The 25,332-nt window shown below is 45.3% G+C and overlaps 1 protein-coding gene across 1 annotated transcript in view; it reads left to right on the forward strand.

Annotated features, from left to right (window-relative positions):
- Nucleotides 1–403: 403 nt before the first annotated feature.
- Nucleotides 404–25,332, forward strand: part of LOC120837893 (beta-mannosidase) — a 73,054-nt gene continuing 48,125 nt past the window's right edge. The window contains exons 1-5 of the mRNA XM_042292243.1: nucleotides 404–571; nucleotides 10,665–10,750; nucleotides 11,407–11,585; nucleotides 13,162–13,338; nucleotides 18,734–18,831. Coding sequence (XP_042148177.1) covers nucleotides 404–571; nucleotides 10,665–10,750; nucleotides 11,407–11,585; nucleotides 13,162–13,338; nucleotides 18,734–18,831 — 708 coding nt within the window. The remainder of the gene's footprint in view (nucleotides 572–10,664; nucleotides 10,751–11,406; nucleotides 11,586–13,161; nucleotides 13,339–18,733; nucleotides 18,832–25,332) is intronic.

Consider the following 25,332-nt stretch of genomic DNA (forward strand, 5'->3'; position numbering starts at 1 on the left):
CCGCGCAAACGCGGAAGGAAAAGTACTCGGACACAAACTAATAACGCCTTGGAGCAAATCTGTATTATAAGCTCAAGCTTGCCCCCACGATTGCCGAGCTTTTGTCAAGTTGGGTGTTTTTTTGACATGCTATACCTGGGAATATCATTAGATAACATGGCATGTCGTTTGCAGCCTATGTCTTGTATGTTGGATGTGCTCGCTCCATGACAGTGTGATCAGCGAAATGTATGCCCAGATACATTCCTAGGGCACGCTGTTCGCAGGGGCGACGTTCTTCCTGCGGGTCAACAGCGTGCCCTTGTTCGCCAAAGGCAGCAACTGGGTGCCCGCGGACGCCTTTCAAGACCGCGTCACCCCCGAGCGTCTGGCGCAGCTTCTGGACGACGTGGTGTCTGCCCGGATGAACATGCTGCGCGTCTGGGGCGGCGGCGTGTACGAGTCGGACCTCTTCTACTCGATGGCCGACCGCCGGGGCATCCTCGTCTGGCAGGACTTTATGTTCGCTGACGCACTGTACCCGGCCACTCCCGCCTTCCTAGACTCCGTGGCCGACGAGGCGCGCCAACAGGTGACAAAGCAGTGCAGTTTCCGAAAGCGTCACAGGCGACAAACAACGTCGTTTTCTTCGGCTCGAACGCAATCGCGCTACCGTTGACGGTGTTTCCGTTCACCGTGCATAGAGCTTTTGATGAAGTTAGCGCCAACAAGCCATCCTCGTTCTTTGATTTGTTTTCTTGAGTATACGGCGCAAAAGTTTGTCTTCTCCAAGCGCGCCAGACCCTTAGAAAAAAAGGGTCCATACATTCCTCCAGTAAGGGAAGACCAAACATGTAACGTATAGCATTGTTTCCATGAAAGCGACTTCAGCGCATCGACCCCACTCGTTCTTCGAACGAAGCCGACGCGGCAATGTTTACATGACTGCACACCAAGCCCTACACGAAGGTGGCGCCACACCGTGTCAAAGCTCGAAGTTATGCACTTCCGGCACCAGCCGCACCACGTTTTCCGGCGCATCGCACGTGGAGGTCTTTCGACGTATTCAGTGAATGTAAAGATCGTACCCGCTGTCTTCGGTGCCGTGGAAGAAGTTACGAGACGGAAGAAACATTAAAACCCAAGGGTTTAGGGCTCCACGCCGGGCCGCCGGGTCAACCTGGACCAGAGGCGACGTGTGTGCGCACGCTTTGAGCACGCCTTCGTGCTTCGCCGCGCCAGACCTCGCCGATCGCGACCGGACCAACCGGACCCCGAGTCCGAAAGGCTTCTACGCAGCCAGGAACGGCACCGAGGTAGAAGCTGCCCGTTCTGCGCTACCATGCAGTGCTTTACAGTGCTCGGAGCTCTCGGTGTTGTTCGTGCTTGCGCCGAAGCCTTTGGGACCCCTTGGGACGCGCAAGTCGTACTTCGCAAGGCTTGGACGGCGGCCGCCCTCACCGAGCACCTACGCTATATTCCGCTTACGTATGATGGCAATAAAAGCTCGCGTTTGTTCTCGGGAAAAAATTGCGGGCGACCATACGGGACCGCTCTCCACGCCGCCGACGAGGTTGACCGCCGCCATGTTCTCAGCTGCTCACTCGCTCCCGCAGTGAGCGCCTTCCCATAATCATTCCCGTTCTAAAATGAGATGCGACCTCCGTTTACATGGGCTGAATGAATGCGCACTCGCAATCTCGATCCACCTCTGTCTAGCGACTTGAATGCTATGCGCTTTCTTTGCGCATTATGCCGTTTACATGACCACATTGAATGCGACAACTGGATTCGATGCGACTAAGTCGCATTTTTGTAAACGCGGCTTGTGTTCCTTTAGAAGGGGAGAAAATTTCGTCCCTGAAAGCAGGGAGCAAAGTTCCTCCCTTGTCTCCATCTCATTTTTGCGCCCCCTAATTGAGTGAATTGAGCTCAATAGGGCTTTACGAGGATGCTACATATATATTGTCGGTCTTATACAAAAGAACGCTGCCGCGATTCAACCGAAAATAGTTGGCATGGTTTTCGAACAGGCAAATACCCGGGACTACTGGCGGCCCCCCAGTGCCTGCAGCGTAGGCGTGTCTGAAACGAGCTATCGCACGAGAAACAGTAAACTGCTTCAAGCGCATATCACAAATAACTGTTTTCGGGGCGAGAAGAGCAGCCAATAGAAACAAAACACGACCTCTTCACGAATTGCATCTATTCTTGAAGCCAGCTTCCCGTGCAGGTAATGAAACTTGCGCTTTGAACCCAATCATGCGCAGTCACTCACATTTACCGTTGTCAACGCTGCGATATTAAACGGAGACAACCGAAACTAATGTTTTTATTCCGCGAGCGTCACGAAGGAGGGGCAAAGCCTTCGCAAAACCAAAAGCAGCTCTCAAAAGAGATAATTCGAAGCAGCCTACTAGGTTCGTTGTTGCACGGTAACCAGAAAATACGTATCGCGAAGCGCGAAAGAAGGTTAAGTCGCTCGCCACCAGATGGCAGGACCAAGCAGAGTAATATAGGATAGGTGGCGCTAGGTACCACCCGATTCATAGTCTACAAAAACTATTACCTTGATCGCTCCATCATTGCGCTTCGGACATTTTTATTTTACACATATGGGCATACATTACGCGTACCGCAACACATGATAGCATCAGCAGAGCACCACATATAACAAGCGCATACAAATACAGAGCACCATATCTACATGAAATAATAATAATTGGGTTGTGTGTGTGTTTATACAGCCTAGAACTTGGTCTGCCTCACAGGGGCGACGAGTCTCCCAGCTGTAGATGAGAAATTTAGCCAGTGCGGTACCAGCCGCTAGCCTGGGGTCTTTAACGTGCACCACGCAGTAGTGATACACGACCGCACGCCGGTACGATGCTCATCCAGATCCAAACGGGCAGGGGTAGGGCTCGAACCCAGGATGCCTGGGTCCTGCAGCGCGAGCTTTCGCCCCACGTGCTCCGAGCTGGTGTGCGCTAGACCACTCGGCCACCGATCCCCCCAAAAATAAAGGTCTCACTACATGAACGTACACTACACCGATCATCAATTTACCGATCTCACCAGCAAGTTTGACTACGCCACCGCTGCCGCAATGCATCGAGGGAACTTTAGTCGTTCTGCGCGTGCGACAATCTCGCACTGCGCGTGTGGAGCACGGAACGGCAGAAGCCGCCTCGTGCACTCCTGCCTGCCCCCTCTGAACTAAACTTATGGCTGGCTCACGCATGTGCGAAAAGCTTGGTGAGATCGGTCTATCCCGAGCTAGGAGGGATCGGTGGCCGAGTGGAACACTGTACCAAGTAGGCCGAGTGGAACACTGTACCGAGTAGCTCGAAGCACGTGGAGTGAAAGCTCGCCCTACAGAACCCATGGGGATCCTGAGCTCAATCCCCACCCCTGCCCGTTTCGAACTGGATGAGCATCGCACCGGCGTGTGGTCGTGTACCACTACCGCGTGGTGCACGTTAAAGACCCCAGGCTAGCGGTTGAACCCCACTGGCCTAATAGCTCATATACAGCGAGTGACTCGTCGCAACTTTGAAATGGCTGACCAACCATACGCTGTCTAAATATCCCCACGACCCGAATTATTATTAATTCCGAGCTCTGCGCTTCCGCCTTTTAAACCCGTCGTTTTGACGGTACGAATTTTATCGATGATCAACTAAGCAATAAATAGTAGTCCCCGTATGTTGACTTCTCAGTAACGTCATTTAATGGATGGTATTTTCAAAAGCCCAAGGGATTAATCTCTTAGTAAAAAGTAAACGTCCATGCCGTAATTATTCGCGACAGCCGATAAAACATTCCGCTCAACTGCGGTTTATAGCAGCCATGTGATCCCTTTTCCGCAAAGCACGTCGTAGATTGACGCGGGGAACGCCAGTTTTTTTTATCGTAGTGTTTGCTTTTGTTTTTACGCTGTTCATGTGCGGCTTCAATGGTCTCTAATTGACCTCTGTAAATGAGGTATTCACTCAGCAGGAAACGGTACATCACGGGAAGCGAAATCGTATTTCGGCAAACACGAATGCTGTCAAAGCCGCGATTTGCGGCAGCTGCTCTGTACGGCTATTCGCGACTCCAACTAACTATAGGTGGCGCCACTCATTTTCCAAGATGGCGGGTTTAGTGGGGGTCAGAGACCCGTTCCGCTGTTGAGCCTGTCTATTGTGCTGGCTTCACTGAGCGACATAAATTATTTCTGGTAATACGAGGAAGCTAATATTTTATGAGCGTAGGTCACCTCTTTAACCTGAAAACAAGAACGGTGTTTAGCGTATTAATTACGGAAGGATGCGCGTTTTAATTCTGGAGTGAAACCGAAACTAACCTTTATTTTGGATTTAATTTCTCGACAGATGTCTTAATTTCGGATTCTGCAGGCGGCCTTTGCTGCGTGGGGCAGAAGAAAAACTTCTCGTTCCTCCCTCCCTCCTTCTCGTGTCTGCTTGGTGGAACTGGCACGTCAGTAGAAGGGGGTAAAACGCGTCGTTGCTACCTCTTTCCTCCATTTTTTTCCTTAGAGCGCACGTGTGTTTGTTCACCCGCCAAACCACTAAATGCGTCCACGTGCTCCCCCCCCCCCCCCGACTTCAGCAGACGACGGCGGGCGCTCGGCTACTCGTCATCGCACACCCTCTGTTCGAGGCTATCCTTTGATTGGAGGGCTCCACCAGAGGTCGGAAATTTAGGTCGCCCTCACTCACCCTCACCCTCACAGCCACACTCACCTAAGCCCCTCACTCACCCTCACCCTCACAGCTACACACACCTTCAACCCCTCACTCACCCTCATCCTCACAGTCACACTCACCTTCAGCCCTTCACTCACCCTCACTGAACCTCACGGCCCTCACACACTCATGGCCCTCACGCCCCTCACGCACTCACCGCCCTCACGGCCCTCACACCCCTCATGGCCCTCACGCCCCTCACGCACTCATGGCCCTCACGACACTCAACGCCCCAACACCCTTCACTCACTCATGGCCCTCACGCCCTTCACCGCACTCACGGCCCTCACGCACTCATAGCCCTCACGCCACTCACCGCCCTCACGCCACTCTCCGCCCTCACGCCTCTCACCGCCCTCACGGCCCTCACTCCCTCACCGCCCTCACGGCCCTCACACCCCTCACCACCCTCACGGCCCTCACGCCCCTCACGCACTCATGGCCCTCACGCCACTCAACGCCCCCACACCCTTCACTCACTCATGGCCCTCACGCCCTTCACCGCCCTCACGGCCCTCACGCACTCATAGCCCTCACGCCACTCACCGCCCTCACGCCACTCTCCGCCCTCACGCCTCTCACCGCCCTCACGGCCCTCACTCCCTCACCGCCCTCACGGCCCTCACGCACTCATAGCCCTCACGCCACTCACCGCGCTCACGCCACTCACGCCCCTCACGCACTCATGGCCCTCACGCCACTCATCGCCCTCACGCCCCTCACGCACTCACCGCCCTCGCGGCCCTCACAGCCCTCACGCACTCATGGCCCTCGCGCCACTCAGGCCAGCTTCGGATGGGGCAATCTCGCCCAGAAACTTGACGTCGCAACACCAGCAACACCCGCGATCACACGCAGCAACCAATTGCTGCAATTCGCCATCATGATCATAAAATTTAATTTTTCTTGCACTATTTAGACACAATTACGCGTTATAAACGTTTTTTTAGGCATTTAAATCTCGTTGAGAATACTAATGTACCTTTCTGAAACAGTTTATTTTTAAAAACGATCGATTTCAAACCAGAACCCAGTCTTTCGGTGTCATCATCTTCGGCACGAGGTATCACGTGAAAATTTTGCGTCCCTGATTGGACGCAGCCGCTTCAAACGTCTTCGAATGGCTCCGAGTTGCTTGATTATTTCGAACCGGACCCCATCTCAGCAATTCGTGTTGATCTAGGGAAAGCTAGAGATCAACCCGCCATCAACACCCAAATTGCTGAGAAAGATGCTCCGTCTGAAGGGGGCCTCACGCACTCACCGTCCTCAGGCACTCATGGCCCTCATACCCCTCATGCACTCATCGCCCTCACGGCCCTCACGCCTCTCATGCCACTCACTGCCCTCACGCACTCATGGCTCTCCACCCCTCACCGCCCTCACACCCCTCACGCACTCATTACCCTCACGGCACTCACCACCCTCACGCTCCTCACGCACTCATGGCCCTCATACCCCTCACGGCTTTCACGCACTCATGGCCCTTACCGCCATCACAACCCTCACGCACTCATGGCCCTCACGCACTCACGGCCCTCACCGCCCTCATAGCCCTCACGGCCCTCACGCCCCTCACTCACCCTCACTCACCCTCATACTCATGAATTTTCCTGGTTCAGAAACTCACTCACCCTCACCTCACCTGTGAAGATGAGGGTGAGTGAGGGTGAGTGAGGGCCCTCATGAGTGAAGTTTGCCTAGGTATGGGCCCCACACAGTGCAGTGTGCTTGGAAGTTCGCAGTTGGGGTAACAAGTCCATCGGAAGCATTTACTGCTCATCCTGTTAGGATGTAAGCTGGACTGGCGTCGATGGAGTGGTCGAGCGCACCTGTGTCAAGCAGAAGACTTCTCGCGACGTCGAGGCCTTTTTTTTAAGATATAGCGTGCACGTTCGGCACAGGAGACAACGCAGAAGAGGAAAAGCGTCGGCATTATTTCCATGGTTAGTCTTTTTCAGTGACTTTAGGGTGTCGAAACTGCAGTTTTAAAGGCGGAAAAGTTAGATGGTGAATTTCCGCCACTCTCAATATTTTTGACTTATTTAGTTGCGTTATTATTTCGTTACACTTTCAGGCGTGCAATTTGGAGTAATAATTAGTGCGGAAGAAATATAATAATAAAAACGTCAAAGGTAGGAGTCGATCCTTAAACAAACATAAATTGCACGTTAATATGCCAAGTTACGCTGAAGTAATGAGGTACCAGGGGAAATCAACGAGGAACGTGCGCTCTAAAAACTTCTGCACTAATAGGACTGCATAAAAACTGAAATGATATGCGCCCCATTTGCGGCACTATAACTACCTAGTGGCTTAGTTGTTTTTTTTGACAATCAATTCGAAGTTTGTCTTGCTTTTCTCCACTTTTTCAGCAAAAATCACGAGGCCAGTGCACCCCAATTCCAAGTTGTGTGTGCCGAGGCAATAAATAATAGGCCGCCTACTCTCTGCCGGACAATCTACTTTTATGATCATTCGACACCATATCTTTAATTATGTACCTGAAAAGTATACTATAAATTGAATAGTACTTTGTCAATTCTAGGCCTTTTTGTGCGTACATTAATAACGTTTTTGCTGTCAATCTAAAACAAAAGATAAAGCTACGAGTCGAATCATTATCCATGCATTTCTGCATTCACCACCGAAGATTGGCTTGGCTGTATGATAAGGCGGGCCCAGTATAATGCGACAGGGAGCGAAGCCCGCCGTATCATACAACCTTTGTAGCGAAACAGATCTAAGTGTATGAAAATGACTAACGATAGTCTGTCTGTACTAAAAATGAACGGACTTCGGCGTTCATGTCCTGGACCAGCGCAGGGCTTCTGTCGGGCACCTCTGGTGCTTAGTTTGATCAAATGGACGTCCATAGGTTGCTCCTTGAACCTAAATCAAGTCCGCGCTTATCTACGCCGCCTGCATTTACAGATATGCAGTTTTTAATTAATTTGCTCGCATAAACCTTTTAAGCTCAGTTGCTAATATTTTCTAGAAGTATAAATAAGGTTTATTAAAGCATATGATTGAATATCAGACATAACAAATGTTGTCAAGAGGGAGTATTGCCCTGTTCTGTAAATAGGAACGATATGCGTGGAGCGGAACAGTACAACAGAGTAGAAGAAGATTACGTAATTGCATTTTGAAGCGAGTGAGCCCGAAATTATACAAGGAACTTGAACCACGCTGTATATTGCTGGACGGGGCTGCCTTTTAGTTGAAAGGATTCGTATATGCCACAATTTTATCCTTTCTTTCCTTCTACTATATGCACATCTATATCTCTAAAAATAAAACGAAACGCCAAGATTGGAACCTTGTTTGCCAAGTGTCAAGTTGCCGGGTTGACGCTTGCTTTTAAGGGAGCTTGATGGACAGCTTCCTGAAATTTTAGCCGGTCTAGGAAAAAGGGGGAACTCACTCTTAGTGCTTATGCACACAGGCGACGAGTGAACGGCACTCCAGAGTGAGCTTCGGGTCGCCTCCATTCCCGACTGAGGAGGAAAATACCGCAGTATGGCTGGTGCCTTGATTTTTTTTCCTGTATTTAAAAGATCGATTTTATCTTCGTAGAGCGGCGCTTCGTGCTCTTGAATAGCTGAGCAGAAGAACCAAAGCCGCGGGTGTTCTTTTGCTCAACAGCAGCTAAGCGACTGCCCTCAAAATTTTTCGTGCCTCTAGTCTTCCGCAAAACACCGAAGCCAATCACTGTGATCGGTGAGATCCAATCACCGCCTAACGCTCCGAGCCACTCATTGAAATCACCATGATTGGCAGCAGCTGAGCGGCTGCCCTCAAAATTTACTATGCCTCTATTCTTTCGCAAAGCGCTTGGAGCAAATCGCTGTAATCTATGAGATCCAATCACCATTTAACGCTGAGAATAAGTTACTGAAATCACTGTAATCAACAGCAGCCAAGCGTGCTGCCCTCAAAATATACCGCGTCTCTACTCTTTCGCATAGAACTGGGAGTCAATCACTATGATCTACAGAGAAAGTTCAAGCAAATATGCGATTTGGAAAAAAAAATGGTTAAAATTGAAATCTTCAGGGTGATACCGAGCATAACGTTGAAGGTGATCGTGTCGCGCTCAATGTTTTACTGCGCTCTCATTTTTTAAGTAGCAACATGTTTTCTGACCTCGAAATTAAGCAAGTTCCATTCGTAGCAGGGATAGGCAGTATTTCAAATACTTTGTGTATTTGGCAGTTGAATTTAATTACAATTTGGGTAATGTATTTGACGTGTGTATTTAAATACTACAACGTGGGTATTTCAAATACAAGTCTAATTAAATACAATTTTGTGGGCGAAAATACATCCTTCAAATTTAGTGCCTCTGTCCAGAGCAGGAAGAAAACTACGTTCTGCACCGAATGCAGTGTCTCTCAATCAAGCACAAGCGTTTAGTGACTTTGTGGTTACGGTACTAGTCCAGGACAAGAATAGTGACGAAATCGACGTTCACAGACAGACTGGCTTGTGACAACTTGTGATGCTTTCCAGCCTGATTTCCAATCATATTTTTGCCTGGAATATTCTAAATGCGCGGGTCGCCCAGATTTTCGTGAGTGGTGCGAGTTGCAACAATAAAAAATTCTCTAGCTAGTGCTGCGCGTCTTGGTCGTCTCGGTTCTTCGTTGTTCTTTGTTGGTCTATACCAAAATGTAATCGACAAAAAAAGCTGCTTGAAGCTCAGTACTTTTTTCACCTATTGCGTCCAAGCTGATTACATTTTTGCTGTGATTATATTTCTATTACGTTACTAGAACCTCGCACACTAACTCCCGAGTGTGCGGTGCAAAATTAAGGTGAGATACCCAGAAACCCGTTGCAGGTGCCCTGAAGTCGCTGACGCAAATTTTGAGGAATGTATTTGGGAAAGTATTTGGAGGAAACCAAATACATTTGGTTGTATTTGTATCTTGTACTTAGATGCTTTTTTTGGAAATGTAATTAGATTTGTAATTAAATACATTTTTGACGAAGTATTTTGTATTTGTATTTCGATAAATATTTGCATGTATTTTGTCCATCCCTGATTCGTAGTGATCGGCTCCCCCGGGGTAGCACAGGAACGTAAAGGCACAATAATTTTTTTAGAAGGTGTATAGTTTTAAGAGAGACGGATAGAAGCCAAACCGATTCTTCAAGCTCGATGATGTTGACTTGAAGGACGCCTTCACTTAAAAGCGCGCGTGCATAGCAGGTCCGCAAGAATGGTCGCTATACTCCTCTCTCCAAAGTCATAGAATGCATAAAAGTAACTATTTAAGTAACAATCGTTTAAATTTTTTCAGAAATATTAAACCGTCGTTTTGGGTAGTGAAGAAGAACCTATATTTTTATCGATTTTCCCGCTAAATTTTGCGGGAAAAATGAGGATGACTAGGTCACGTCGCATCAATTTCCATACCATATTTTTGCGGGGATACTGAATTTATGTGTAGGTAACGTGACGTCAAATCACGTGACGCCAATTTTCTCATAAATTTAGGAGGTAACACTGAAGTGGTGTATAGATCTCTTGAAGTCAGGTCACGTGACAAAGTGACATTAATTTTCCCTCCAAAAGTCAGCGGGAAAATTGAAAAGGTGTACAGGTCACGCGACGTAAATTTTCCCGCCAAATGTAGCGTGGAGACTAAATTGGGGTCACCAGATGTCAATTTCTCCGCTAAATTTGGCTGGAAATGCACGGCCGGACGGCTGGACGGACGAATAGACGGACAAAATGTTGAGATAGAAGGGGGGGGGGAGGTTAAAATAATTTTATGCTTGAAAAGAACATTGCTCAACCTTTGTAGCTTTTGCGATGCTCATGTGTTCTGGTACCGATTCCGTATAAATATTTTTGTTAAGCCTTTGAAATTACGCTAACGGATGAAGCAATGGTTTCACCATAGTGTGCGCTTTATACCACAGATCAGACGACTTGGCCACCACGCATCTCTCGTACTGTGGTGTGGGAACAGCGAGAACGAACTTGGAATGGCTTACAACTGGTGGAAGTGAGTGTTTTCTGCTTCTCAATTGGTATCTTTGCTCCCACGAATGTGTAACGATTAGAATGCAGCCATCAGCTGAGGTAGATTTTACAGAGCGCTGGAAATCTACGTATAAACATTGCAATTTAGGGATGCTCCAGTCACACGAAAGTTAATTTTTGAAGAAAAGCAAAGGAAGCGGTTTACAAGGAGCGTCCGCGTTCGTTCAACTTAGGAGCATGTGAACAGACGTACATCTGGTCTCTACACCCATGCACAGCTGTGCAGGAACATCACTCTAACTATTGCAGGTATTCTTTCTTAATCTCTAGTTGACTAGATATTTCGTGAAACAGCAAGGTACGTTTGACTTCGAACGAATTCGAATCAGTCTACTCTTGGCTACTTTACCCGTTTTCTGCACTTGAAGTTTTCGTTTTCGGGAGATTTCCTGGAAATGCCAGCTTTGAGTCGACGATTACGTTCGTATATTAAACTATGCTAGTCTTCTAAACAATAAGAAGGAATTATATAAAGATTTAATCCGCAGGCACGAGTAATTGCCGACAGTCTTCAGCACCCTCCATGCAGGGAAGCTAAACGGCCAACTTGATGATGTACAGAAATATTTCTCTTAAAAAGGTTTGATTCCGATATTAGAACTAGCTTCGATTTTCTAGGCTACTAACACAGGAGCACCGGGTCGACTATGTGAAGCTATACGTGGAGACTTTACAAAGGACTGTGTACGACGAAGACATGTCCAGACCGTTTCTCGGATCGTCGCCTTCGAACGGAATATTGTCCGAGCTGAACGAAGGCGTGAACGACAACCCCAACAACGTCCTCTACGGAGATGGTAAGCTCTTTCCCCTTTTGCCTTAGACGCGACAAAGCATCTTTTTTAGACGGCATGAATCGAATGAAGGCAAACTATGACACGATGATTTCGAATCTTGTGTTGTAAATAAATTACTACTGAACGGAATATACCGAGTTCTTCTGGTTGTCTGTCAGTCTTTGCTGTAGTCGCCTCGCTAGAGTCACTGACAGCTGAAGAAGCGGAGAGCGTGGCTTCTTAGCTCGGCGCCGCTTGTTTCGTTGTTGGTTCTCCGACTTCTTTATCAGTAAATGCAACAATGTCATTGGCTGCGGAGCGATGATAGGATGCACGGGATATCAGCGATATCAGCGACTATAGTGTTTTCTTGACACAGATGCTAATAGAATCAGAGCACTTTGTTGCCATTCACCTACAGGATTGAGTCTGCTAAGCAGCATTACATTTTCGAATGTGGTCACGTATGAATACAGGGACAGCAAAGGGCGCATCAAAAGCACGCTTGAGGGAGCGCCATTTTTAGAGTGATGGTGCCCGCTTAGATTATTTCTAAGCTGCGAAGTTCCGGAGATGCTTCTTGGGCGACGCTATTATTTGTGAACTGCTCAAAAATGGTGACGAGTTGCTGCAAATGCTACGTCAATCAGCGGAGTAGCTTGACCACTTTTGACAACGTTGCTGGGGCTTACGTAGAGACACCACTGTGTGTCGTCAAGGCCAAGTAACCAGACAAAGCAACCCTTGAGGCCCGTTCACACTCTTGCAACCGAGTACGATCGAGACAGAAGAGACCTGTTGAAACATCTTAAAATTTCTGAGGACGAGGGAACACACTGGCACATTGGCGCCATCTATACGGTAACCCTGGAAATGCCCCTCACAAGAGCGAAGGTTTCGCGGGATTTCCGAGGTCAAATGTGCGTAATACCTCTAAGAAAGGCTCGTTTATAACGTTGGCAAAAGATTTTCGAGCCAATAGAGAAAGGATAATGCGCGAGAGAAATAGAAAATATGCCGGACCGCCAAGTTCACACTGCAACCCAATAGATGGCGCCAGTATATTTTCTCGTTGTAAGAGGTTTCAAGGCACCCAGTTCTAAGAGGTCGCAACAGTGTGAACGGGCCCATCCGATGTATAAGCCCTCCCACCGTAGTCAGATTCAACACTGCGGGAACGGACATTGATAAGCATTGCTTCAAAGGCTAAGAGTTGTAACGAAACGCTGAGGATTGTCATATCTCGGATGGCGCCGGTGGGAAGAGTCGTTAATTCGTGTTCGTTTCCTGGTAATGCACGCCACCATCCTTTTTGATTGCATCGTGTTATGCAGGAAACTTAACTGATAGCCCTTGCTTTTAAAGTGTACGCAAACTCTATACTGTGAGCGGCAATTGAAGGCGCACGCGAACTGTTAAACATTGCTTCAAAAGTCGAGAGTTACAACGAAACGCTGTGGATGGTTGTTGATGGAGCAGGTGTGTAGAGTTTCGTTAATTCTTGTTTCCTTTCCCCCCGCTATTGATCGTTTCCTCCCACCCCACCCACACACTCTCTCTCTCTCTGTCTGTGGAACGTGCGCCGGTCTGATTACAGTGCACTACTACGACTACTACTCGCCGCCCTGGTCCCTGGGGTCCGTACCGACGCCTCGCTTCTGCTCGGGTTTCGGTCTGGTGTCGTTCCCGTCTTTCGAGACCCTGTCGACTGCGTTCGCGTCCGAAGACCTCGTCTTCCCCTTTTCGCAGCTGATTGAAAACCGGCTGCACTTAGGTGAGAACAGCTGTACGCTCACGCTGTTTCCACACAAAAGTTGCACATCAAAGCGTCATACCTTATATACACGGCCACCCATAATCGCAGTTAAGTGTGACTGAGGTCAGACGTAAGTGTGGTTAAGGGTGCCCGTGTAACTAGGGTATAGTTGGCAGTAACATATATAATCATACTGAAGTCTAACTGCTGCTTAGGATGTCCGTCGGACACCCTTAGCTGTAGTCCAGTTTGACTTCAGTCCCACTTAACTGCCATTAAAAGTAGCCGCGGCATCACAAGTGTGCTACAACCTCGCGACCTGCTGTATCCTTTTAAAATAAAGAAATAACTTTGGAAACGACAACCAAACCGTTAAAAAAAAAAAGCCTTTAACGCTTTTATTTTTTATTTTTTTAGGAGGATATTCTTGTACATGCTGCTGCTGCGGAATCTCCTCTTACGTTTACTGTAAGCCCGATACATTCTGAAATTAGAAATTACGTCGTAGGCACCACAGCCAAAATGTAAATTCTTGCTGTTTCTGCCTCGACGATTCCTCTGACTATGGACGCAACAGCGCGTCATTCCTATTCAAATTAGCCGATTTCCAATCAGTTCTGTCTGATCCGTATTTAGCGAGCTGAACCTCGCCAACAACACTCTTCTGCGGTATTAAGTACCCAGCCGATATGAATCCAACTTGGTTAGTAGGGGGCATATCTAATTTTGCGAGCGTCATTTATCCTCATTCTTGACTAAATTCAGGCAGGGATATTGATTTCTCGTGATCGCATACTTTGTTCTGAACAGTGCCCCAGCCTCTAAATCCTTCATACACATGCGCAGGGTTCCGATAATCAAATAAAATATTTTCCTCTAGTGGTTCAGAGTCACTTTAAAGTAATACACGATCGAAACCAATATAATAATTATGTTTTCACCGTCATCGTTTCATTCTGCAGGTATTCTAACTAATAACAAAAAACTCGTTTTCGAAATTTCTGATGTTCTTCCACTCTCCATGTTCTTCCGCCGCGATGCATAAGGCCTTTGTACGCTAAATTCACGTACGTGTTTTCTGAACAACGCTTGAACAGCTAGAAACAAAAGCGAATTGGACATTCCGATGTTCAGACAGCGAAGGCCGAAAAAAAAAAAAAAAAAAAAAACGTTTTGCACTGCAAAATAAAGTCTGCATTTTGGCAGTGGGCATAACGTGAGCGTAGTAAACGTCATTCTCAACACCACGTCGCAGACTTTAGCCTTCGGTAAAAATGTTTTCGTGGTCTCGTCTTTCGGCAAGCTCCCTTTGTAGACTTCTCTGATTTGGCTCTCCGAGTGCTCGACAGGAAAGAAGGCGCACGGGAATTGTTTATAGTACTTGCGTGCGAGTGGAGCCAGTACTTTTCTTTTTGTTAATTACTCTTCATTCTGACTTTTCCGTGGCAGTTTTTTCTGCCTCCCTTCGATTTTTCATCCAAGCGAAGACGAGGAGGATGAATATATTAAATATATATATATATATATAAATAATGACCTGTAACAAAATGATCAGCTTTTTCTTTATTTTTTTAACGAAATTCGTCATGCTACTTTACCGTATAGAGAAACTTTATTATTATATACCCGATTTTGGAATTTTAATAGTTGATGTATATATATAATGGTTACAATTTTATATAAGGCATGTTGTTATAATAAAAACGTTTAGGAAATTGTTCAAAATAGGCTGCATTTATATTTTATTCACTGAAATTGGCGGAAACATCTTCATATAAATACGAAAATTTACTGTGGAATCCTGTAATGTTTCCTTTTCAACCGGATACATTTTCATGGCCCGATCTCATAGGTATAGAGCCTTACCGTTGTCATGTTTTCGATTGACGCCTAGAGCACTCAGGATGCCTGCAGTGCTATTTCTCGAGCTTATTTAGCTAGCCTTGTCAAAGTCTAAATTAGACCTTATGGAAACTCGCGGTCAGTATTGTGCTACAATAAGCGTGGCGATGTGGGTTAGTTGGTTCATACTGACGAAAAGGCAAACAGCGCACAGTAAACGGGGACTAAAGGAAGTGCAAACAGGACAAGCACTGCAATATATTGTGCTACAACATCTTTCCTCTGATGACACGTTTTGTCTGCCTAACCTTGTCACTGAATCCAGGGAACTGTGTCACCACACAGAAAGGTCACCTCCAAAGTATGTTCATTAAACCGTCTGCATATTCAGAGAAAGCAGGCGAAAAACTTACAGAAGTTGACAGTTATGAAAGAAAAAAGGTAAAATAAGATATATGGATCATGAAAACTTATATTAGAAACGGAAATAATTCACACACTAGCTTCAATGGGGTTTCGGGACATATATCTGCGCTTCGTGTTCCTGAACGCGACAGGAGTGCCGGCATCATTTCAAATTTATTGCTACGCGTTGTTATTTTCGAATAATGAAAAGGTGTATTTCTTAAGTAGATGAGCAGGCTTCCGAAGGAGACAGTTTTTGTAGATCACAAGATTCCCCACTGTAATATGCAACACACACAGTAGCAACTGTTTTTACGGGTCTACGTTAAGCGTTAAAACACAGCACGGTAAAATCGAAAAGGTCAAGAGTTTTTCCAGTTCAACTACAAAGACACGTAAAAATAAGCAGTAATTATGAACGCTTAACTAACATTTATTAGAGGAAATACCAACCAAGCCAATGTGCACAGTTTTATCGCACTTCGCCAACACAGGTACTGTGATCCTGTGTATTTTCATTCTGCAGTTGCACTTAACAGGAGCTAACGTTCATAGTTGGTGAGCTGTACTCCGCAAAAACAAAATCAATGAGCCATTTTTTAAATTCTCTTTCATCGTACAATTACAGAACGCTAAGCCGTGTTCTTGAAATAGCTTAAATACTGCAAGGAATTGACCCTAAAACTGTAAATCATGAGATTTTTTTATTTTTGTTTTTATTCTAAATGTGTGTTTGGATATGACCGGGCAGGTGAAAAATCTAACGTTAGGGGGTCTTTGTGCGTTTTTTTTTAGACATAATCCGCGTCGTTTTTCAATTAACCTTGACACGCGCTGAAACCGGGTCAAGCTGATTCCTGGTCTCAATAATTTTTTTTACAATGAAAGGGGCCATGCCGTTTGAGGAATCGGCAGATGGGAAATTGCTTTCGGAATCTACATTTCTCTTAAAGCAAAAATTGTTGGTTTGGAGACGCAAAACCAAATGGTTATCAGCATGCAACATAGCTAAAATCGGTCGTTTCTTGCATCTTGTTGTTCTCATATTCGGTGTATTTATTACTTCCCGTCCTTTCACTTTTTTTTCTAAATTGCGAAGGATTACGAGTCAGCGTTTGTCAGTCGACTTTGAATCTCTCCTTGCCTGTAATTCATTTCAGAAATCAAAACAACTTTAACAGAAACCAGAAAATTGAAGCGAAGTGAATAAAGGTTCGCCCACTGATCTCCGCAACACGAACCATAAAATATAATAAATTATACAAAACATAACACAGAGTTGGCGACATGGGACACTGAACTGAAGCTTTTGATAGCCATGTTGATTTTGCTGTAATATACAAAAAATATAAAAATATACCTTAAAATTATTTTTTTTCTTTTTTAAATCGCGTTGGTATAGTGCATGGTCTTTCCGTGAATATAGAAGCCACTGCGTTCTCATGGGCGGCGAGAGCTAAAGTTCCAATCTGGAACTGAAGAAAAAATATTAATTTGACTAAATCTTTCATAAGGTGTAAACGCTTTGTGCAGTAGTACATAGTAGCGGTAGCAGACAAGGTGCTGTCGCGTTCAATAGGGTTTGAAACATTCCTTTGTGTTTTTTTGGCGCAATTGACAGTTTCTGAAAAGAGCTGTAGTCCGAACTAGAAATGGAATGCGAAGGTGATGTCCCACTGTCGGCGGTAACGCGTTACAAATAACGCCGTTACCGGTACCGCAACTTTTTTAAAGTAATGTAGTAACGTGCTCGTTACTTTTCCAAAACAGTAACGAGTGACGTACTGACGCTACTTATTTCGGGTAACGGGTAACGTAGTTACGTTATAGGTTACATCTTCTCAAAACATAAAAAATAAAATACACCCACAATTTTTTTTTACATTTTGTTTTACTTGAAGTCCAGGCACAGCCGGCGCGACAAGCTAATAGGACCCGTTAGCTCGTAGCGCCGGCTGTGCCTGGCCTTAAGCTGAGACGAAATATATGCGCCAATTCAATAATTATTGCACTCATTCCACATACCTTCAAAATTTTACCTGTCTTTTTCCCGCGGAAGAAGTCCCACTTTAGAAGAAGCCTAAAGCCGGGGGAGTCACACTGCATATACCGTGATCATACAAAAGACAGTCTGCAAACAGATTCGAACGCGAGTCACCAAGAGATCTATGCTTCGAATGCCGCATGGCAATCAGTTCCAGGAGGAAACTTGCCACACGGCATTCGAAACTTGGCACACGGCATTCGGCTCTTGTTTGCACACTGTTTTTTGTATGATGTATATCTTTACAAACATGAACGGCCCCTTGCGTCCCAAGTGATTTTTGGTCGCTCCGTCTTAGGAAGCCTGTCGATCTTGCTTATGTCACCAGAGCTAGAAAGCAGAAATTCTACACGGACAACAAAATTGGAGATTTAACGAAGGCCTTCGGCTGTTCCAAATAACGTCTTGGAAAAGGCGAGTTGGTTTTCAATAATATTCGAAAAAGTATAACAGATATCGCACTTCTTTGTTTTCTTGGCAGTCACTTTGAAAATCGGTGGTTAAACGTTTCATCGACATTTCAAGCAGCCGTGTTAAGGTAGGCTTCGTTCATACTTTTTATGAACCGGAAGTTCCCTGGGACGTCGAAGACTGGAGCACCGCCTGATGGCGTTTGCGATGAAAAGGGTCTTATATAAGCAGTGTGATTTCGGCCTAACGCCCACGCCCTTAATCCCAATGTCAAAAAACGCTGTCGCAAAAAAAAAAGAGAAAAAAACGCTGTTACAGTCAATTTGTAATTAAAATAAGTAATGCAAATATAACGTGAATTACTTTCATCGGTAAGAGGAATGGTAACGCGTTCCTTTTTTTTTAGGCGACGTAGGCATATAACGCGTTCCTTTATTTTGCCAGTAAAGAGTAACGCATTGTGTTACTTTTTTCGGTAACGCCTACAACACTGTCAGAGGTCCCATACTTCGCACTCTCACAAATGCAGAGAAAAGGAGCTTGTGGGGACCGCCAACGCAGAAAGAAAGCCGGTTCGGGTCACATTGATAGTTATAGCACACAATGAAATGTTCGTAACGTTTTAACAGCAGATTCTAGTCGTTGTTTCCGACCAATATAATCACGATGACTTTGGCCTAATTTCATTAATGGTTCGTTTCTGTACAACAGCCAACTCTCGTCTTGAAATCTACCTATCCTCCGTTCTCAACCTGCCTCGTAAAGACGGAAGCGAGCAGTCCTTCAAGGTCTTCATATTCCTGACTCAGGTATGGCCTTCGTCTTTTCTTTTTTCTTAGTCTAGCGACTGTCATTTTGTGTACCCCTTCACCAAGCCTCCTGAATACGGACACCTCTGTTTATCCAAAACAGTCTTCATAGTGTGGCTCGTTCATCATAAGGAATTAAAGGGAAAAACAAAAACAATAAACGACGAGTGCGGTCACAAACACACGGTTTATCAATCCAAAGAAGGTATGACTTGGGTCTTCACGGAACTTTTTGAGCATACTTTCTTGTTCAAAAATTGTAAAATGTCTGCTTGTCTTAGAACTTTCATGCCATGGAAATTTCCTGTCTTAAGTTCTATGTACAAGTGATGCACATGACTAAGGTGTTTGTGAAGAAAAAAAAGAACATACCAAAAAACATTCATGGGTACAGTTTTCGTCTTTTTGAATTTACCCGAAAAACGCAAATGTCAGCAATCATAATTAAAAAAAAAAACGACAAAAAATAAATTTACGTTTTGTGTATTTTACACTTTTCGTTAGCTTCCGTTAAGCCCCAGGTGAGTGGTGATCTTAAAGACAGGATAGTTTTTTGTTTTTTCTTATCCCGGTAGAGTGGCAAAAGGCTGTTAGGCGAAGGAGAAAAGCTGACCAGAAACGAGACCACCGGAGAGAATCGCTTTCGAAGAAAGGCTCACTGGATATTCACATCGGACGGTCCGGTAGACTGATTAATGGTAAATTGCTGGAGCACACATTGACTGTGATATAGCTGTGAGGTCACCTCCTTCAGGGTGTGCCACAGTTCACTGGCACGAAGATCATGGCGCGGCTCGGCAACCAGAGGCCGGATGACATTTATGAGGTGTTCTACATTTCATAGTGCGAGGAGAACACGTGGATCAGTTCATCGTCAACTGCATCGGATAAACGCGAGATAGCAAAACTGGTTTAGTGTGGGACGACTGGTTCGTAATACCGGTGCAATGGTTTTTTTCGTGCTTTCGCGGATGTACAATTTTTTTATTTCTCTAAAGTAAGTTGTAAGACAACGCCTAGTTGGTTCGTTTTTTCGAGTTGTCCCTTATCTTTTTATTTGCCCTGTTGGTATTCCTCAACGCATTTCAATATCGTCACTAAGTGGTTATCCCAGCAACGAGGTAATCATGCTTATAGAGAGTAAGAGACTGAAAGATATTGTTCGTTTTCCTTATTGAAACATTTCACTGTGACAGAAAAGCTCCCGGGGGGAGTGGAGTTGCGTGCGAGCATACTCGTATCTCACTCGTCCAAGTATGCTCCCGTGAAGTTGCAAAACATGGAACGCAATATAGTTTGCACGACACCTTTAACGAACGTTGAATGGATCCCGGCCCTTGAAGAAGAAACATCTTTCTAAAACTTTCTACCAGACAGAAGAAGCGCTGCAGACGCGGGTAAAGAGATGTTGGGCCCAATTTTCACCCCACATACGTATGTAAAAAACAAAAACAAAAAAAAGACATTGTTTAGTGAAAAAAAAAATGTTCGCATTGTCGCGCTAACTGAAAAAGAAAAGATGCATTCATAATCCCTCTTTAGGTTGGGTGGCATAAGTGTGTAGTATTATAGTTGTTGGGCCACAGAGCCTGTGTGTCTCAAGGATTTATATGAAAAAAAAAAAAATATTTCGTCGGGATATCAACGCGTTAATTTGAACCATCGATTGTACAATATTTTTTGTCACGTAATATAATGGTGCGACGACACGACAGCGACAACGCACACCCTTTCCCGGGTGAGGCCGCTGGTATCTGGTGAGGTTGTTATTTCTAACCTTCAAACTTTTGTCGCGTGAACAGCACAAAGCGACATTCGACCATTTTTACTGGTGCTTTTGTGAACATTTGCGGCACAAATGTATGCCGATTCTGGGCTCGAAACTAAGTTAAGCAGAAACACCTGCCTTATCTTTGATTCATGCTTTGCTACGGTTATATCACCGACCAGCTCGCTTCCCCTTCCCCGTATCGCGAATTTTCGGTCTCATCAGTCTTTCTTGTATAGTCTGTTTATGATTTTAATGTTTAGCGGCTTTCTCTATGCGTTGTGTGTCCCGTGGACGTAACGTACACACACACAGGCACGCACGTATACACACGCACATGCATACGCACACGCACGAACTGACACACGCACATATGCAGGCGCACACACGAAACCAGGTCAAATCTAAAAAAATGTTGGAAGCAATAGCTCTAGTTTTGTTTTGAAACGTCACATTTTGTTGGTGTTCGAACGCAGCCGCTAATGCACCTCCCTTAGGGGCCGCTATTTTCGGTCTCGGCTCGTTTTTTGTGTGGACGGCTTAGCAAGTGTTTTAGTTGGCGCAAACGTTTATGTTTTCGACAAAAGGACGCCGACAAAACAAAACACGTCATGACCCCATAATTTTTGTTTTAATCTCAGCGTAAAGACGCCATGAAAGGGGCTGCAGAAAACGCATCGGGCTGAGCGCGCTCAAGCATTACTCAATGAAAAATATACATAAGATAGGTTCTGTTGGCAGTTTAAGGAAACCTAGCTGTAATACTGAAAGAAATGCGTTGAATCTTTTCTTCCATTTTTTTAGATTTAATTTATTTTCCGTATTCTTTGAACTGAGCGATATAGTGAGGGTTACGTTTTTTGTTTTTTTTATTGGCGTAGTCTTACACAACTTTGGCGCGCTTACCATATGCACTTTTCTGGACTGGGTTCAAGTTAGTCGAATGACCGGCATCTGTTCACAGTTGTAACCCTGGGAGCTCGGAGAGTTTCTTTTCAGCAGCCGCGAAAATTTGCGATAGAATGTTTTTGACTACAAGGGAGGCTACAAAACTCGAGGCTGATCCAACCGAAAACGCAGCTTGTACATCCTCGCCGCCGCAGGTTGTAAACTATATCTTTATACAAGCTCACCAGTTTAAGATTTTACTTAAACAAAGCAAAGAGAAATAAGCTAGTTCGACGAATTAGGAAATACATGTTCTCAAAAGTCTCAAAATGTCAGTCGACGTTTTTGTTTTAAAGAAAAGTTGGATAGAAGCATACAAATGATTGACTCTCAATCGGGCAGCGTCTTTTGGCCGCTACTTACGGGCTTCGAGAAAGTTCCTTTCAAGCAAACATATATATATATAGCAGTTAATCACCTTGCTTTTCTGTTCATTCGCGATGACATATAACAATACCCTCCCTTAAAAACGATAAAACTACCAAAAACAGAAGCGACCTTCTCTTGAATTTCCTGATAATATCTTATTACTTCAGCACTACCGCTAATGTTCGTACTGCTGCTGTTTCTTCAGAGCCTCAGAAATGAAAAAAATCAATACAGGAATGAAAGTAGAGCAACAGAATCTTAATAATAATTTATACTATATTCGTGGGCTTTCTATCGACAGCGATCAGTTGTATACTATACCCATTAAAACACCTTCTTGGCGTTGACCCAATGTAAACAGGAGCATTTTTTAAGTCGAACCTCTCGTTTGTAGGTTGATTGGTGTCTACCATGCTGCCTGCGAGAAGTTGTAACGCTGAGGCCGGCAAACACCCGACAAATGACAAACGCGGTTTCTCATAACGTCTTTCTTTGTTAGTGTCTCCGTGTTCTTCGTGATTGTTACGTTTTTTTTTTTGTTTTTGTTTTTCTTTTGTGAAATGATATCGATCTTGCTTGCTCAGTTTACTAAAAGTCAAGGTTCCTGGTACGTAAATTTTAGTTGACACTCTCAGGAACGGTTCGATTGAAATTTGGAAGACCGATCCCGCGATACCGTTCTCCTCTGAATGCACCCGGCCGATTGCCGTAAAATTTTGAAAACTTTGGCGGTAGGTTCGCATATAGCCAATAACAAAATAAATGCAGCTGGGCGCTCCTTTCGAAACCCTCGACCTACAGCACGCGCACGTTGCCTTCCGACGTGCTTTGGTTGCGCGTGAAAGTTGGACGCGACAAGCCGAACGCTTATCGAAGGTCGAAAGCTGACGCTGGAGACGTGCCAACTGAAGAGCAGATCCTGTCGTTCTCTGCCTGCCAATGACTATAGGACGCCACATACTTTGCTAACGTTTGCCAAACAGGCCGCCCAAAACTGAGCAGCGTCTACATGCCTGAATTGGTGTGCAGTCTACGTACGAGTTCATCCAAGCTTTGGGGGCTTGAAAATAAATTGAATATTAGAAAAGTACATTGTGCAGTCACATAATGTTTTAACAAAAAGTTCAAAGACCTAGATATTACGTTGGAAGAAAGTAAAATTAGTTTTGTTCGATCAATTGGGTTGTCATTTAGATATTACGTGGGAAAAGTAAAATTTGTTTTGTTGATACATTGAATTATCAAAGAAAAATGCATAATGACTTCGAGGCGGTATTCTGGCCGACCGACAATGACAATAACACAACCAGTGACGAAGACGGCGAAAGTAATTATAGACGACTACGACAAAAATGACGATCTCAACTTCACCGGTAACAAAAGGAAGGCCTCGTTTCTCAGTGGCGAGTGAAGTAACCTCTCGTTTTCGGGCATACTCCCAACGTTGTAAAGAACACAACTTACACCTAATAAACGCGGGGGGTAATATGTGCTCCGCGTCGCTCTGCAATTTATGTTCAACTCTTAATAAACGTGTCCTGAATATTTCACGTGGGTGTCGCTAGAAGTAGTTTGTAGAGCAAACGATAACTAAGATTCAAGCGCATCGATTGTTGCAGGGTCTGCTCGCTCTTTGCTGATCCACGCACGGGGCCCGCAGGACAAGTGTTTTGACAAATTCGTCCTTCGGGGGCTCGTAGCTTGCGCGCAAGATGAGCTCGGCGAGCTTTATGCATGCTTATTTGTTTGCATTCTGTATAGCTATTATATTGTTGGGGTGCACTGGTGCTTTATGAGAAGTTGGTACTAACAAGCCATGCGTTAATTCTCTTGAGCTGTGCGCATTCCAGATACGGAAATGGGCAAATTCCCTGCTGTCTGTTCGCCAGTGTTAGAATTAAGTTTTGAACAGCGGCGATAGACCGACTTAGAACGCTCCACATAATGATAGTCCTTGAGAATCCTGCAGCGCAAGGGTGTGGTCTTAGCAGCTTACATCGTACCTCTTAAACGTTATTTTAGGAAGCTATCCAGCCTTTAAGATTTTTCCGATAAAAAGATCCACTGAATCAACCCCAATTCTTTGCGAAGCTACTTTCATTAAATGATATGATAAAATTATAGAAACCCGTGGTGTTCTTTAAGACAAAAATGAACATATGAACAGGTTTATGACATCTTTTAAGACGGATTTTAAGAAAATCCGTCTTAAAAGCGTTCATTGCACGCTTTCACTAAGAAAGGTTATTACAATGTGTACTCTACTGAAAAAAAAAAAGCTTATGATAGTCACAGTGTTTGAGGTCATCTTGTGTATCTGTGGGCCTGTCCGCGTTGAACAGTCTTGCAATCCGCGTCACCTTGCGTAGGACGGATAAACACGTATGGCAGACAGTGTACGTTTTTTATTACTAGCTAATAGACGTTTTTACACAAATTCAAACGGTTACCTATTATCTACAGGGAATAGCCATTTGTGCAATAAACTCCCGTTGTATTTGGGGAACATTGTTTTCTCATAATAGACCCCTTCAAAAGTGCTCGCCCTCCGGCTACTCCAAGGCCGCCATATATTGGGCACGCACTTTGAATATGCATTGGAGCCGAGTGGTTCGTCAGCCCTCGGCGCGGCACTCTGGTGCAAAACAATTCGAGCCATCTGAGCTGTTAGCGCTTATTGTGAACTCGGCTACAGCCACACGCTCCGTGCAGGAAGCGATGCTCTGAATGGATGGATGATGGATGGAGGCTAACGACTGTACCCTTTATAACGGGCGGTATCATGCGCCACCTAGCCTAAAACTAAATATCATGCGCCATCTAGTCCAAAAACTAAAAACAAAAGTATAATTCGTCCCTTTGCCCTTCTAAGCCAATTTTCTTCCCCTCTGCAATGTTCTAACTACCACCAGGCGGTGTGGGTTATCTTTGAGAATCGGCCCTGCCATCACCGTGAATGAACGCGGGAACGGGACTGAGTTTCGTTTTCTTTTTTGTGCGTGTTTGCGTTTGCACGTTGGCCCCTGTGTCTGGGTTACACCGTGGTCTGGGTGGACTGGCGCAACACCTCCTAGTGACTGGCGGCGCTCGTGTGGGCTGGCGTAGGGGAGATTTGAGAGGAAGGAAGACGGGAAAGAGAGCACTGTGGTGACCTCTTGCAAGGATTCGGAAAATAGCTCCGCTTGTAAATAGACGCGTCTTTTCTTTTTCCCTATCCGCGGAGTCCCGTCTGGTTTACTGTTCCGTTAGCGACCATCAGCTGCCTCCGTCGTCGGGTCCCGTCGCAATCTCGAAGAAAGAACATCTTTACTCTGTATCCTAAATGACCTTCAAGAAATCGGTAAAAAAAAAAAAAAAAAAAAAAATTTTTTTCCCTGTTTCCTTTCCCTGGCGAGGGAGTCGCAAATTTTCCTCAG

The sequence above is a fragment of the Ixodes scapularis genome, unplaced genomic scaffold, assembly GCF_016920785.2.
Source record: "Ixodes scapularis isolate PalLabHiFi unplaced genomic scaffold, ASM1692078v2 PGA_scaffold0__279_contigs__length_252992795, whole genome shotgun sequence".
Lineage (NCBI taxonomy): Eukaryota > Metazoa > Arthropoda > Arachnida > Ixodida > Ixodidae > Ixodes > Ixodes scapularis.